The sequence below is a fragment of the Myotis lucifugus genome, unplaced genomic scaffold (assembly GCF_000147115.1).
Source record: "Myotis lucifugus unplaced genomic scaffold, Myoluc2.0 scaffold_493, whole genome shotgun sequence".
NCBI classification, from domain to species: domain Eukaryota; kingdom Metazoa; phylum Chordata; class Mammalia; order Chiroptera; family Vespertilionidae; genus Myotis; species Myotis lucifugus.
The window spans coordinates 605867-619013 of NW_005871541.1; the positions used below are offsets into that span (position 1 = coordinate 605867).

The window sequence follows — 13147 nt, forward strand, 5'->3', positions numbered from 1 at the left end:
GTCCAAACCAGGAATCCTCTAAGCTGCTTCCTTGTTGTTGTTTTTTTAAGAGGAAAGATAGGATTCCTCTGAGTCTTTCACCGCTAATTAATAGCCCATCTTTAATATTAGAACCAAAGTACTTTACTGGGAAACAGAATCAGAGCTTGTTCTTTGGCATCCATGTGCCTTTACAGCTAGCTGTTGTCATAGGTAAATTGTGTCCTTGTGGGAGTCTAGTAATTTTCTAGACTAGAGCATACAACCAGATCACGCTCATGTAGGAGTAGAGTGGAATATCTAGAAAATTTAACATAATTTCAATCAGCTTTTAGTATCTAAGACAATAGATGGGACTCTTCACATGTCCCTGGGCATTACTGGCCAAGTAAACTTTAATCTTCCAGGTGAAAGCAGAGGTATGGACTGTCTTTTTCTACTGGAATGCTGAAAAGGCACTACATAATCTATTACTGGGAAATATTGGCAGTCATAGTAATGGTTGATAATAGGTTTGTGGATTGGGAACTACAGGATGTCTGGGGATAATTAGTTTATTTATAGCTCTGAGATTTTGTACAAATTTCCCTTTTACCATTCAGTTTCTTTATTGGAAGGATAGGAGAATTACAGGGTCTCATACAAGGAATTATAAGCTCCTCCTTTTTCATGGTAATTTTAATTTCTTCTAAACTATTAATAAGAAGGGGAAATGCATTCTTGTAGTCCACAGAGCAGCTTTATGCTTGTTTCTGATTTTTTTTTTTCCTAAATCCCATTTCGGTTTCTTATAATCCTTAAAGTGGGTAGACTTCTCTACAGGAGTTTTCTTGTTAGCCTTATTTAGTAATTCTATTGCTTTTGCTTCCAGAAACCAGTAGCTATATTAATTGCAATAAATTAGAATAGCCAGGATTACATGTTCTAACAGTTAAATTTCTCTGTGAACCCATCAGGTTCCCAGATAAAATCAGGAACAATTGCTTGTTCCTCTCTGGCTGAGACCAACTTTTCTCCAAAGGGAGCTGTTAGAATTCCCTTAAGTCAGTAGAGAGTGGTCATGGAGAAAACAGAAGGGGAAGGAAGAAGGGAGGGGAAGGGCAAGTCTGAACAAGGAAGTTCTGAGAGCAAAGGATATAGTGGAGGAGGAATAGAAGAAGGAAGAATGAGGTGTAGGCATTTATCACTTCAGAAGAGTTCAGAGACAGTCTAATATTTCTTATTATTTTTTTTCCAAAAATTGATCTGTGCTTCTACTGGGAACTTTTAATTTCCAAATCAAGACACATTTCCCATTCATTCATTCCGTATAATGTTAGAGCCTCCATTTTTTCTAATTTTTGCATGAAAAAATTAATTCAGGCACCCAAAGGCAACTGCATCGTGACCATTTTATTTTATTAAAAAATATTTTTATTGATTTCAGAGAGGTAAGGAGAGGGGGAGATAGAAACATTAATGGAGGGAGAATTATTGATCCTTTGCCTCCTGCATGACCCCCAGAGGGGATTGAGCCCAAAACCCAGCCCTGTCCCCTGAACGGGAATCAAACTATGACCTCCTGGTTTAGTGTGGTGGTTTTTTTTGTTGTTAGTCCTCACTTGAGAATATTTTTCCATTGATTTGTAGAGAGATTGGAAAAAACAGGGAGAGACAAAGAGAAACATTGATGTGAGAGAGATACATCAATTGGTTGCCTCCTGCATGCTCCCCGACCAGGGCTGGGGATCCTACAACTGAGGTACATGCCCTTGTTCGGAATAGAACCCAGGACCTTCCTCCTCAGGCTGACACTCTATCCCAGGGGTCCTCAAACTTTTTAAACAGGGGGCCAGTTCACTGTCCCTCAGACCGTTGGAGGGCCGGACTATAGTTTTAAAAAAAACTATGAACAAATTTCTATGCACACTGCACATATCTTATTTTGAAGTAGAAAAACAAAATGGGAACAAATACAATATTTGTATTTTTATGTGGCCTGCGGGTTGTAGTTTGAGGACCCCTGCTCTATCCACTGCACCAAACTGACTAGAGCTGACCTCCTGGTTTATAGGTCGATGCTCAACCACTGAGACACACCAGCCAGGTACATTTTGACCATTTTAAAGTTAATATAATTTCTAGTTAAATCTTCTCATTTCTATAAATCACTTGCAAGTCAAGGCTCCACCCGAGCCTTTAAGAACACCTGAGATTTGTGCTGGAGGGAGGATGTGCCCCTGATCTTCAGAGCTGAACAACTTCAGCTCTCATTTATACAGTGAAGGTTTTTTGCTCAGACTCTCAGAAAACAATTCCAATTGAAATGCCTGAGTTAAAAAAACAGCCACCCATTTTTCCTTGTGTCTCACCTTAGCCTTGCTTCTGTCAACCCTTAACCTTAGTTCCACCTTGCAGATTTAAAATACAGCTCAAATAAAGTCAGATCCTCTACCACAAGCAAGGGAAGGTCCTGGATCCAAGAGACAACTCAGCAAGTTTACCAGATAGGGGGCCAGGGGGTTAGTGAGCTCAGTGGACCCCTTGCTGGATCCTAGCACTGGGTCTGGGACTGCAGGGTGGTCCTGGTGAACTGCTTTGGAATCCTGCGGCACTATAACAAGTAAAGGTCAAAGTAGGAAATTACAAACTGGTGAAGAATTTTTGTGAGTTTACTTGAGCTAAACTATCGACAATAGCTCGGGAGCAAAATCTCCATGGATTGAGACAATGCTCCAGAAAATGGCCATTTTGCATCTTATTTTATACATCTCAATCAAAAGATCAGAGGCAAGTGGGTCACTTGAAATCCACTTTTGATAGATTAGGGAGGTGGGAGAAAGCAAATGGGGGGATCCCTGGGACTGGATGTAAAATGTTTCACATCTTTTAACTAGGTGGGTACAGGATAATTAACAGTCAAAAGAAAGGGGAATTTTCCGGACATTCCATAGGAAAGCTATAGCAGATGCAAAGGACATTAGACAGGGTCAGTTAAGGTCAAGATTGACTTTTGCTAGGGAAGAGTCTAGCCTAGGACATTACTAGCTGCCATAAATTGCTTTTAGTTAAAAGTTTTCATTTCACACCATCCTTTGTGGTCACTTTAGGTCCCTGAGTTTGCAAGGCCACCACCCAGGCCTCCCCTGAGCTCATTGTGTTTAGTGTGTGGCCCATTTTGGCCCACACTTTACCATAACATTTTGTAAACACTCTTTTTCAGATTAAGGAAGTTCCTTTTATTTCTGGCTTATTAAGTTCTTCACATAAATAGAGGCTGAATTTTAGGTAGAGTTTTTCTTGAAAGTGTCTTTTGAAAAATATACATAGTTTTTCTCCTTTAAACCTTTAATGCTGTGAATTACAGTGACTTTTATACTGTTAAACTCTTTCTGAAATAAACCCACATTTCCTGCACGTCATCGTTTTTATTCATTGCTGATTGTGTTACTGTTTATGAAGGATGTTCATACACAAGAATATTAAGCCTGTTATTTTCCTTTCTGAGTTTTGAAAGATTAAAGTGGGTGGTGCTCAGGCAGGCTAAATAGCCATCTCAGATGGTGATTAAAGAAAATGGAATTCATTTAAGGAAAAGGGGATGGGAGATGGGGATATGCAATGGGAAGGACTACACAGTACTGAGCAAAAGGTATTGTACCCCATGATGGCAGCAAAAATGTTACTTAGGACCGTGAAACAAGGAAGGGCATAGAAGAAGCAACAGAGAAGCCTAGGGGGAGATCGAAGATGGCAGCATAGGTAAACACCGGAGACTGCTGCCGCAAACAACCACTTCAAAAATACAACTAAAAGACGGAACAGACATCAACCAGAACCACAGGAAGACTGGCTGAGGAGAGACTCTTCAACTAGAAGCAAAGACAACAGCATTACGAGGCTCAGAGGAGGCGCAGTGTGGAAAATTTAAAGGTAATGAGGTGCGCGCGCAAAGCGGGCTGGTGGCTGAGGGAGAGGTTGTCATTTTCGGTTGGGAGTGAGTCTCAGACTCTGAGCTCCAGATCCAGGCGAGTCTCTAGGGACCCAGACTCAAACGGGAGAAGCGGGACTGTCTGGCTACGGTCCCTCCGAGGTTTGCAGCGGTTGCTGGGACAGAGAGGCAGAGCCCCTGGGGACGGACTGAGAGCAGCCATAACTGCTCCCTCCGCCCGCCCTGTTGAGCCCGTGGGACCTGCCCCGCCCAAGCCCTGCACAGAGCCATTTGCCTGATCGCCTCAGGCAAAGGCTAGATTAGCACCTCCCCAGAGGACAGAAGTTTTCCACAGAGCTGATTATCACAGCCAGTCGGCCTGGAGGTCAAATCCCTCTAGTATTAACTACAACAATCAAGGCTTAACTACAACAAGACTGTGCACAAAGACCACAAGGGGGTGCACCAAGAAAGCATAAAAGATGCGGAGACAAAAAAACATGACAGAAATGGAGGATATAGAGCTAAAAAACGCAATTTTGAGGGCTTGCAATAATGTGCTAGAAGCTGCCAATAAACTTGATGAGAGCCTCACGAAATCTAATGAGACCCTCAATGCTGTGATAAAGAACCAATTAGAAATTAAGCATACACTGACTGAAATAAAGAATATTATACAGACACCCAATAGCAGACCAGAGGAGCGCAAGAATCAAGTCAAAGATTTGAAATTCGAAGAAGCAAAAAACACCCAACCGGAAAAGCAAAATGAAAAAAGAATCCGAAAATACGAGGATAGTGTAAGGAGCCTCTGGGACAGCTTCAAGCGTACAAACATCAGAATCATAGGGGTGCCAGAAGATGAGAGAGAGCAAGATATTGAAAACCTATTTGAAGAAATAATGACAGAAAACTTCCCCCACCTGGTGAAAGAAATGGACTTACAGGTCCAAGAAGCACAGAGAACCCCAAACAAAAGGAATCCAAAGAGGACCACACCAAGACACATCATAATTAAAATGCCAAGAGCAAAAGACAAAGAGAGAATCTTAAAAGCAGCAAGAGAAAGAAACTCAGTTACCTACAAGGGAATAACCATACGACTGTCAGCTGATTTCTCAACAGAAACTTTGCAGGCCAGAAGGGAATGGCAAGAAATATTCAAAGTGATGAATACCAAGAACCTACAACCAAGATTACTTTATCCAGCAAAGCTATCATTCAGAATTGAAGGTCAGATAAAGAGCTTCACAGATAAGGAAAAGCTAAAGGAGTTCATCACCACTAAACCAGTATTATACGAAATGCTGAAAGGTATCCTTTAAGAAGAGGAAGAAGAAAAAGATAAAGATACAAATTATGAACACCAAACATGCATCTATCAACAAGTGAATCTAAGAATCAAGTGAATAAATAATCTGATGTACAGAATGAACTGGTGACTATAATGAATCAGGGACATAGAAAGGGAGTGGACTGACTATTCTTGGGGGGGGAAAGGGGAGTGGGAGATGCGGGAAGAGACTGGACAAAAATCGTGCACCTATGGATGAGGACAGTGGGTGGGGAGTGAGGGCGGAGGGTGGGGCAGGAACTGGAAGGAGGGGAGTTATGGGGGGGGGAAGAGGAACAAATGTAATCTGAACAATAAAGATTTAATTTAAAACAAAACAAAACAAAACAAAACAAAAAAACAGAGAAGCCTAGGCTGGGCTGTTTTGACTCTGAGAAGTCAGAGAAAAGGGTCCTTGGAGACAAGTTTAGAGGGTTAGCTGAGGACAAGCTGCCGCTGCCCATTGCTTCCCTGGTTGCAGGTCTCATGGGATCCCTAGAGGTTGGGGAATACGTGCCTGTGAGGGAATGGGAAGGGCATGCTCCTTGGAGGGAGAGTGCACACTGGGTCCTTTATCCTGAGCACATGTCTCTCTTTCGTGCAGGTGGAAATCTTAGGAGAGGTCTCAGGGGAGGGTCTTAATGGAATATTCATCAGCTTTCTAGGTGTGCTCTTTCAGGGTCGTGTTCTCCACTGATTGGACGATGTCAAGGCAGGAGGTCATTAGTCAATGTCTTTAGGCAGCCACTGTGTCACTTGTCTGATTTTTCTACATTTTCTGGCCTTGAGCTGAAATACAACCGAAGCCTAGATGTTATGTTATGGGAGGAAATGGTCAGGGGGGTCTAAATTGCCTGACCAGAGATATGAAAGATCCCAGGTCCAAACCACATGTCCAGTGATATGCTAGGGGAGGATAGGTTCTTGTTTTCTCAATTGTGCCCCTTGATAGTCTTCTGGAGCTTTCTGCCCTGGTGAGTCTCTGTACCTCTCTGTCTCTGCTCTGCTCGTGCCTAGCAACTTTCTTTTTTTTTTTTTTTTTTAATAATTAAATCTTTATTGTTCAGATTGTTACAGTTGTTCCTCTTTTTTTCCCCCATAACTCCCCTCCTCCCAGTTCCCACCCCACCCTCCGCCCTCACTCCCCACCCACTGTCCTCATCCATAGGTGCATGATTTTTGTCCAGTCTCTTACCGCACCCCCCACACTCCTTTCCCCCCCAAGAATAGTCAGTCCACTCCCTTTCTATGTCCCTGATTCTATTATAATCACCAGTTCATTCTGTTCATCAGATTATTTATTCACTTGATTCTTAGATTCACTTGTTGATAGATGTGTATTTGTTGTTCATAATTTGTATCTTTACCTTTTTCTTCTTCTTCCTCTTCTTAAAGGATACCTTTCAGCATTTCATATAATACTGGTTTGGTGGTGATGAACTCCTTTAGCTTTTCCTTACCTGTGAAGCTCTTTATCTGACCTTCAATTCTGAATGATAGCTTTGCTGGATAAAGTAATCTTGGTTGTAGATTCTTGGTATTCATCACTTTGAATATTTCTTGCCACTCCCTTCTGGCCTGCAAAGTTTCTGTTGAGAAATCAGCTGACAGTCGTATGGGCATTCCGTTGTAGGTAACTGAGTTTCTTTCTCTTGCTGCTTTTAAGATTCTCTCTTTGTCTTTTGCTCTTGGCATTTTAATTATGATGTGTCTTGGTGTGGTCCTCTTTGGATTCCTTTTGTTTGGGGTTCTCTGCACTTCCTGGACTTGTAAGTCTATTTCTTTCACCAAGTAGGGGAAGTTTTCTGTCATTATTTCTTCAAATAGGTTTTCAATATCTTGCTCTCTCTCATCTTCTGGCACCCCTATAATTCTGATGTTGGTACGCTTGTAGCTGTCCCAGAGGCTCCTTACACTATCTTCATATTTTCGGATTCTTTTTTCATTTTGCTTTTCCGGTTGGGTGTTTTTTGCTTCTTCGCATTTCAAATCTTTGACTTGATTCTTGCGCTCCTCTGGTCTGCTATTGGGAGTCTGTATAATATTCTTTATTTCAGTCAGTGTATGCTTACTTTCTAGTTGGTCCTTTATCACACCATCGAGGGTCTCATTAGATTTCCTGTACATCTCATCAAGTTTATCGACAGACTCTTAAAGCCTCTTGAGAGACCTCAAAAGTGTGGTTTTGAATTCTATATCCAGTAGCCTGCCTTCCTCCGGTTCTGTCCTTTGTGACCTGTTTCTTTGTCTCGGCATTTTGTTATGCTTCGCTGTGTCGATAGAGTGGCTTTCCGTGTTAAGTGTCCCAATTACCTGAGGTAGACACTCTTGGTGCACCCCCTTGTGGTCTCTGTGAGCAGTCTTGTAGTCAAGCCTTGATTGTTGTAGGTAATTACTACTTGACCTCCAGGCCAACTGGCTGTGAGAATCAGCTGTGTCTGCAGTGGGAGAACTTCTGTCCTCTAGGGAGGTGCTAATCTAGCCTTTGCCTGAGGCTATCTGGCAAATGGCTCTGTGCAGGGCTTGGGCGGGGCGGGTCCCACGGGATCAACAGGGTGGAGGAGGGAGCAGTTATGGCTGCTCTCAGTCTGTCCCCAGGGGCTCTGCCTCTCTGTCTCAGCAACCGCTGCAAACCTCAGAGGGACCGAAGCCAGACAGTCCCGCTTCTCCCGTATGAGTCTGGGTCCCTAGAGACTTGCCCGGATCTGGAGCTCAGAGTCTGAGGCTCCCTCCGGATTGAAACAGACAACCGCACCCTCAGCCACCAGCCCGCGCCGCACACTCCGCACCTTAGTATTTTACTTCAGCACTGCGCCTCCTCTGATTCTCGGTTCCTCCTAGTTGTAGAACTTCCACTCAGCTAGCCTTCCTGTGGTTCTGGATGATGTCAATTCCGTCTTTTAGTTGTATTTTTGAAGTGGTTGTTCGAGGCAGCAAACTCCCTCGTTAACCTATGCTGCCATCGTGGTTTCTGTCTCAACTTTCTTCTGATTCCATGGTCAAGATTATACTAGCCACACAAAAACAGCTGGGGAAGTGTTCTCTCTCTTCTATTTTCTGTAAGAGCACTTATAAGATTAGTATTAATTGTTCTCTGAATGTTTGGAAAACACCATCAAATAATCTAGATTATATGTATCCTTTTTTGGAAGGATTACCAAATCAGTTTCTTTATTGGTTAATAGAGCTACTCATACTTTTCTTTCTTTTTGACTCAGTTCTGTTTTTTTCATTTTATTTTTCTAAGTATTTATTCCTTTTAATCTAATCTTTCAAATATTTGCAATAGGGATGCTCCTGATGTCCTCCTATTGCCTGCTGTCATTGTTTCCTTTTTTACTCCTAATATTGCTTATTGTGATCACTCTCATTTCTTCTTAATAATTCAGTCAGAAGTTTGCTTTTTAAAGAGCCATCTCTAGACTTTCTTGGTTTTAGTACTAATTTAATGAGACAAATTTTAATGAAAAGGAAGACTGGGCTTCCTACAGACTCCCTTTCACCTGCTGACACCAAAGGGAGGGGCTGTGACCAGGAGCCTGGAGCTGCCTCATGACAGAGTGAGGGGGAGAAAGAGGCTTTCCAGGTGTGCTCTTCCAGGGTGTGGTCGCATCCTCTCCTTTTCCCTGAGGGCAACGGGGTCTCCTAGTGATGGGATGAGACTTGGAATCAGGCAGCAGTGTGCTGAGCAGGGCTGGTTGCATTACTTCTTTTTTATTTCCGCATAAACTGGTTCTGTGGCTGTTGGGGATGGGGAGGCTGACGTTGGTTTCTTTGATTCTTGGCCACTGAAGTTCAGCAAAGAATATGTAACTTCATGGATCTGAAAGGGATGAGAAGTGGTCAATTAAATCAGTATCACAGGTCAAGCCCTTACCTGGCCTCCTGTGATTAGGCAGCACCTGCTCTCACCACTTTTAAACTTCTAGCTTTGTTGAAGGACTTTTATTACCCATTATCTCTGCTTGCCGACATCCTTTCAGTGACCATTAGAAGAGATAGATTATGTATTCATACCATGGAAGAGGAGGATACAGCAATGAGAATGAACAACCACACATACATACCACAATATGGATAAGTCTCATGAGACCATTTTGAACGAAAGAAACAACACACATATAAGGATATACTGTGCTTTTTAATGTAAGAGCATAAACAGGCAAAAATAATCTAGTGCATTGGAAGTCAGGATGATATGGTTACTCTTTGGAGGGAAGTGACTGGAGAGTTTCGTTTTGGAGGGAGATAACGTGTTTTGTTTCTTCATTTCAGTGCTGCTTACAAGGGTATGCTCAATTCATGATAATTTATACATAATTAACATACTAGAGGCCCAGTGCACTAAATTTGTGCACTGGGGGGAGTGGTCCCTCAGCCCAGCCTGCCCCCTCTCACAGACCTGGAGCCCTCAGGGAATGTCCTACTGATTGCAGGATGCAACTGGCTGATCAGGGGAAGACGCCACCCCCATCACCCTGCTGTTGCTGCCACTGCCAGCCGCCACAGCCACCAAGGTGTTTTCATCAACATGGACTCCAGTCTCTTCACCACGAAAAAATGACAACTTTCTTTAGGCATTTTCAAGATGTCTCTTTCATAGGATATGACATTTCTTTATTTCTTTTTATTTTATTTTATCTCACCTGAGGATATTTTTCCATTGATTTTTAGAGAGGGTGGAAGAGAGAGGGAAAGACAGAGAGAAATATCAATGTGAGAGGGACCCTTCAATTGGTTGCCTCCTGCATGAGCCCTGACCTTGGCCCCGGCCAGGAAGGAGCCTGCAAACTAGGTACATGCCCTTGATCAGAATCTAACCTGGACCCTGCGGTCCATAGGCTGAGGCTCTATCCACTGAGCCAAACTGGCTAGGGCAGGATATGACATTTCTCAGCCCCTCCAGCAGCAGACCTTCGTTTTTTCCTCCAGGAATGAGGTGGAAAAGCCCTAGATCACCTTCTTGGATTCTTATTACCCATGTTACCAAGAATACTGCAAGTGGTGTACAGGGAGCTTAGCCAATGAGCAGTAAAAAAAGGTGTTTCCTCTGCAATTTATGCACAGGGGCTGGACTGTTGGTGCGCTGTGTGTTGTGTCTCCACTCTGGGCCCGCCATCTGGGCGTACAGCCTCCTCCTGAGCAGGTTGCGACTGTTACGGCGTCTGGCTAATTTGCATATTACTATATATATATATGTTTTAAGCACTTTTCAATACATATGTGTGCTCTATTGAAAGACTAAATGAGAGAAGCTCAGTAACGTTATTATAAAGTGAAGGAACTAAGACCTCAGACCCATTGGAATGGACATTATCCTTTGACAGGAAGAACAGGATCATTTCATTCCTTCAGCTTCTCTCTGAAGTAGGCAGCATTTCCTGAGGATCAGAGAGATCAAGTTATGTGCCCAAGGTCACAGAGGAACTAAGAATCACTGCCAGGATTCAAACTCAGGATGGGGCTAACTCCAGAGCCCACATTCTTACATGGGGTAGACCCATGGGAGTAGTTAAGCAATACATCTTGGTTTGTTGCTGCATTGAGGAACCGTGACTCAAACGTGATCTCATTTGTGTTTTCAAGAGTAACTCATTCTCTATAGAGGTATATCCATGAGAAAATGAGCCAGTGAAACTGGCTGCACTTAGCTTATTAGGTGAGCTGTCAGAGTGGCCCTGACCTGGGAGTTGAAAGAGTTAGCAATCCATGAAAATGCAAAGCTGACTTATGGTCTTACAGCCTTGGTGTTACTAAGCTGTTGTGATTTCTAGCTGAAGGAGGTGGAAGGTGGTGGGAGGGGAGTGGGATGTGGCCCATGTTTACTTAAGGAAATCGCTTCTTCTCAGAGTCTGTGGTCCAGACCCAGGGTGTTAGTACCAGCAGGAGGGGGTGGGGTTGAGGGGTGAGTGTGGCCAGATTAGTGACAGGGAGGCCTCAGTCCACTTCTGAATGTTTTTTCCAGCTCACAAGTCGTTGTTTTTGTCCAGTTGTGTTTCTCAGCAACAGGCACCAGTGGCAAGGAGGGGCATAGAGACCCACAGCACCCAGAGCACCACAAGACACAGACAGTCTCACCAAAGGAGAGTGCCCACATCCGTTATAGAGGAGGAGGGGAAGGGGTAAGGTGAGGAGTGGCTTTGGAAAACATGTCCATCTTACTCAGGCCTGCCAGGTCTCGCTGAGTGAGTCTCTCCCAGGGTTGGGTCTCAGGGGAATCTTTTGTGACTAGAAGGGTGTGAGGACCTATGGCAACCTAAGGTTGGGAAATGGAGATCCCCTCTAACATTTCAGAAGGTATTGAGTCCTTGGGACCAGGTTTCCTGCTAGGGCAGGGCACGTGGTAGAACACACCAGCTCTCACTGGTGATGGCTTTACTTACTGTGGTTGGAGGCTGAGGGTTTGTGCTCTGTGAGATCGCGCTGGTCGCTTGCCCTAAACAAATATCAGAGACTGTGACTGCTATTCCCAAGCACAGGCTCTTTGCTCCCTGAAGTAGGAAGGACACTGTCCGCTCATTTAGACCAGAGTCAGTACTGCCTTTCCTCCTAGGGCTCCTCTTCAGTGTACCCACCGTCCCTTCTAGAGTGCACTCCTTTCCTGCTGTCCTCACATTCACACAGGCCCATCCCTTTAAAAAAAATCTTCATCTGGTATTTATTAACTTCAGAAAGCGGAAGGGAGGAGAGACAAGAGGGAGAGGGAGAGGGAGAGGGAGAGGGAGAGGGAGAGGGAGAGGGAGAGGGAGAGAGAGAGAGAGAGAGAGAGAGAGATGCCCCATCAGGGAATAGAACCCTCAACTTAGGTTTGTGTCCTGACTGAGAAGGTACACCTGGCCACGGCACAAACTGATAAAGGGTAGTCTTTATCAGTTGCTTCTGAGCCTATTTCTACCTGGACACCTTTTGGCTTTGTTGATTCTGTTTTCATTCTTCATTTATTACCCAAAAGGCCTTTAGTTTCAGCTTTAAAAAATATATAAATCTGTTGATTTTAGAGAGAGGAAAGGAGAAGGAGAGATAAAAGCATCAATGATGAGAGAATCATCCATCAGCTGCCTCCTGCAAACCCTGTTCTGGCAATTGAGCCCACAACCCTTGCATGTGCCCTGACTGGGAATCGAACTGTGACCTCCTGGTTCATGGGTCAATGTTCGACCACTGAGCCACACAGGCCAGGCTGCTTTCACGTATTTTTAAGGTTCTCTTCCTGTCCTGTTCCTCTCTTCTCCTCTTCCTGTGGTTGACAGAGCACACAACTCGCTTTCTCCTGCTACTCTTTTCATTTATTGATTTGTCTTCCTTCTTGGACCTTGGTTTCCCTGACTATAGGACCAAGGAACATAGTCAGATCTGCCCCCTCTAAACCACAGGGGGATGGGAATACCCATGTCCCAAAGAGAGTGGGGTACAGGAAGCTTGAAGACCAGGGAAGAAGAGGCCTCAGGAATCAGTGCTGAGAAGCAGAGGTTTAGGAAGGAGGAGGAGCAGATCCAGGCCCAGAGACAGAGGGGAAGTCTCCTTCCCTCTCCCAAGCATGGTCGTTAGCTTTGGAGGAAGCGGAGCAAGAGGGAAGGCCATCATACCCTCCAGTCTTTCTGATACACAGGAAGTACATCAGGGCTGCTATCAGAGCTACGCCAGCCAGGACGCCAACCACGATGCCGGCAATAGCCCCATCTGAGAGGCCGGGACTTGGTAGTGTTGGATCATCTGTCATGGATAGAAAAGAGAAGAATGAGTGGAGGTGACATTATTTTACAGTGGGGGTGCCCTGGGAAACAACTCCCAACATGAAGTGGTCTCTACTTGTTCCTCCAAGGAAAGAAATTTCCCCTGGAGGGTTGCTATGAGGTAAATAGCTCACTATATCCTCGTAATTTTTTTCTCTCATTGTATTTCTATGTTGGTGCCCAGACTTGACA

General features: G+C 44.1%; 1 protein-coding gene across 1 annotated transcript in view; it reads right to left on the reverse strand.

Annotated features, from left to right (window-relative positions):
• Positions 1 to 8459: 8459 nt before the first annotated feature.
• The window catches only part of LOC102427808 (carcinoembryonic antigen-related cell adhesion molecule 1-like), a 19424-nt gene continuing 14736 nt past the window's right edge, over positions 8460 to 13147 (reverse strand). The window contains 4 exon segments of the mRNA XM_014446000.2: positions 8460 to 9041; positions 10870 to 10905; positions 11606 to 11658; positions 12809 to 12935. Coding sequence (XP_014301486.2) covers positions 8926 to 9041; positions 10870 to 10905; positions 11606 to 11658; positions 12809 to 12935 — 332 coding nt within the window. The 3' untranslated portion in view covers positions 8460 to 8925.